Source organism: Stenella coeruleoalba, assembly GCF_951394435.1.
Source record: "Stenella coeruleoalba genome assembly, chromosome: 6".
Taxonomy (NCBI): Eukaryota; Metazoa; Chordata; class Mammalia; order Artiodactyla; family Delphinidae; genus Stenella; species Stenella coeruleoalba.
This window is the reverse complement of record NC_137151.1, coordinates 125,246,421-125,248,766: the sequence shown is the minus strand read 5'-3', so window position 1 is coordinate 125,248,766 and position 2,346 is coordinate 125,246,421. Positions and strand designations below refer to the sequence as shown.

The 2,346-nt window shown below is 63.0% G+C and overlaps 1 protein-coding gene across 1 annotated transcript in view; it reads right to left on the bottom strand.

Moving 5' to 3' along the window:
• Nucleotides 1–1,229: 1,229 nt before the first annotated feature.
• The window catches only part of SCLY (selenocysteine lyase), a gene marked incomplete at its 5' end in the record, with an annotated part of 29,018 nt that continues 27,901 nt past the window's right edge, over nt 1,230–2,346 (bottom strand). Inside the window, one exon of the mRNA XM_079924211.1 lies at nt 1,230–2,039. Coding sequence (XP_079780337.1) covers nt 1,886–2,039 — 154 coding nt within the window. The 3' untranslated portion in view covers nt 1,230–1,885. The remainder of the gene's footprint in view (nt 2,040–2,346) is intronic.

Below are 2,346 nucleotides of genomic sequence, written 5' to 3'. Positions count from 1 at the left end.
AGGCCCGGGCTTCCTGTTTCAGGCGTGGACGCAGCTCCCGGCTCCGGTTACCTGATAAGCGGCGCAGAGGGCAGATGGGAGGCGGCAGGGGGGTGGGGGGACAGGCCTTGGGGACCGGGCCTCCGCAGCCCAGCCCCAGCCGCTCCCGCGGCGCCCGGAGCTGCGGTGGACAGAGGGCGCGGGGGAAGGGCCCACACTGGGTTTGGGTTGGGGGTGGGCGCTGGCCCGGGGGGCACTGCCCTGTGCTGGCCCACGCCTCCTCCTCCCGTGGAGCGAGGGCTGGGATGGACTTCCCGCGTCGAGCAGGTGTTCACAGTGGCAGTGTCCTTTCCAGAAAGCTGTAGGCTCCCGAGTGTCCGCTTCCCCCAGGCTGGGGGCAGCCGCCCTGAGGGCTGTGCTGGGCCATGGGAGGCCACCTGAGAGACCCTTCTCACAGGAGGGCGGACCCATCCAAGTGGAGCCCTTTCTGGGGACCTTAAGTGTTTGGGACATGTTGTCACCCACCGGGAGCTGGGGGCCTTCCTGGCCCCTGGGAAATCTATGCTGGATCCTGGCCTCAGCTGGCCTTGGAGGCTCCGTGAACCTCTGGACCGCAGCTGCTCCCCAGGGCCGGTGACGGGCACAGGGCCTGACCGAGCGTCTCTGGTGCTGCAGCTAAAGGTCCCGAGTGCATTTTCCAGAGCTGCCAAGCATCTTTTTCCAGACTGTCCTCTTCCGTGGGGCTGGACACCCATAGTTCTTTGCTGGGGGAGTCGGGACACCACAGCCTCTGCCTGGCGGAAGCAGGATGCTGCATGTTAGGGACCTACTTTCTAGAGCTCCCAGAGACACAGTCGCAAGCCGAGTTCCTGAAGCTAAGGCGTGATTATGCATGAGCAGTGGGTCTGACCCCACCCCACTGCCGGCACAGACACACTGTGCCCCCAAGAGAAGCACCCACTAGAAGAACCACAAAATGTCCAAAACAAGCACTGGAAGCTTTTATTAGTTCATCTAATTTCTGACGGTTGTTTCCTCAGAGCCATCACGAAGTTCCTTGCACCTTTCAACCGCACATTACAAGTGTTATTCAATTAAAAAAACCCACTCCTATGTAAATGTCTCCATAGACACGACATTTGATGTGAATCAGACACCACAATGCCACTGTGAAGATCAAAGAATCCTCCCGCAAATACAACTGAGATGGGAGCTGAGCGAGGGATGAATGATTTTCCGCCTTGGGAATGAGCCAGCATCACGCAGGCGCTGCCGCCCGTGACTCTGACGGCTGAGCTGAAACCCTGAGCAAATGATCGAATGGAAGGGACGGGAGGGGCCTGCGGACTGGGAGAGAGGGCGCCCAGTGGTCGGTGGCCCGAGTGACCAGCAAGTGATCAGGAGGATGGGCGGGCCCGGAAGCGGGGGGACGCCCAGCGGGGAGGGGCCTGACCACAGGGGCCCCCACCCTCTGAAAGGGCTTGAGAAGGGCCATGAGGGTGAGGAGGGACTGACCTCTCAGCCAACAGGTGCACAGAGGCCAGGACAGCAGCCAAAAACCAGGTCTCCTATTTCCATGAGAGCAGCTGACAATCAATTATAAATACTAGGATTTTACCTTTCGGATAAAAATGCCACCTTCCAGGAAGGGCGTGCTTACAACAAGCCCGCCCCACTTCCCAGAGGGGAGGGTGGACGCGGCTGAAGAGTTTCTAATCCAACTGGTGCCACTGGGCAGCAGTGACAGGGACAGTCCCACGAGGGCATCTTGTCCTGGGCCCCTCAGCACCGGTGGCGTCTGTGGGCCCAGCAGACCCGCTCCCTCACTGACCAAGGGACGGGAGGGAGCCCGGAGCCCACACGCTCTGGGACAAGAGGAAGACTCCTTCTGGCACCGCCCTGGGCACTAGGCCTGGCCCTCCAGCCGGGCCACCGCCTGCTTCAGGTCCTGCACGACGAGGTCCACTTCGGCCCGGGTGGTGCCGCGGCCCACGCTGAGCCGGATGGCGTTCCTGGCCAGGTCCAAGGGGACGCCGCAGCTCAGCAGCACCGGGGATGGCCTGTGGGGCGGGGAGATGGGCCAGCCGTCAGGACACGGGCTCTCCCGGGCTGCCGCGTGTCCTTGGCCAGCTCCCCACTGGCCACGCACACTCTTTGGCCCACCGTCACCAAGGGCCGGCTCAAAGCCTCCCTGCTCTCCAGCCGGGTGGCACAGACCCCGACCCCGGGAGCACAGAGGCGGCTGTTGGCCCCTGCACCCGAGAGCCGGAGCCCAGGGTACTGTGGCAACTCCCATCTCCAAGGAGCTAGCGGGCTCGGTTCCTGGAAGGGACGCTGAGCCACACGCGAGGCAGAGGGACGGCCTCC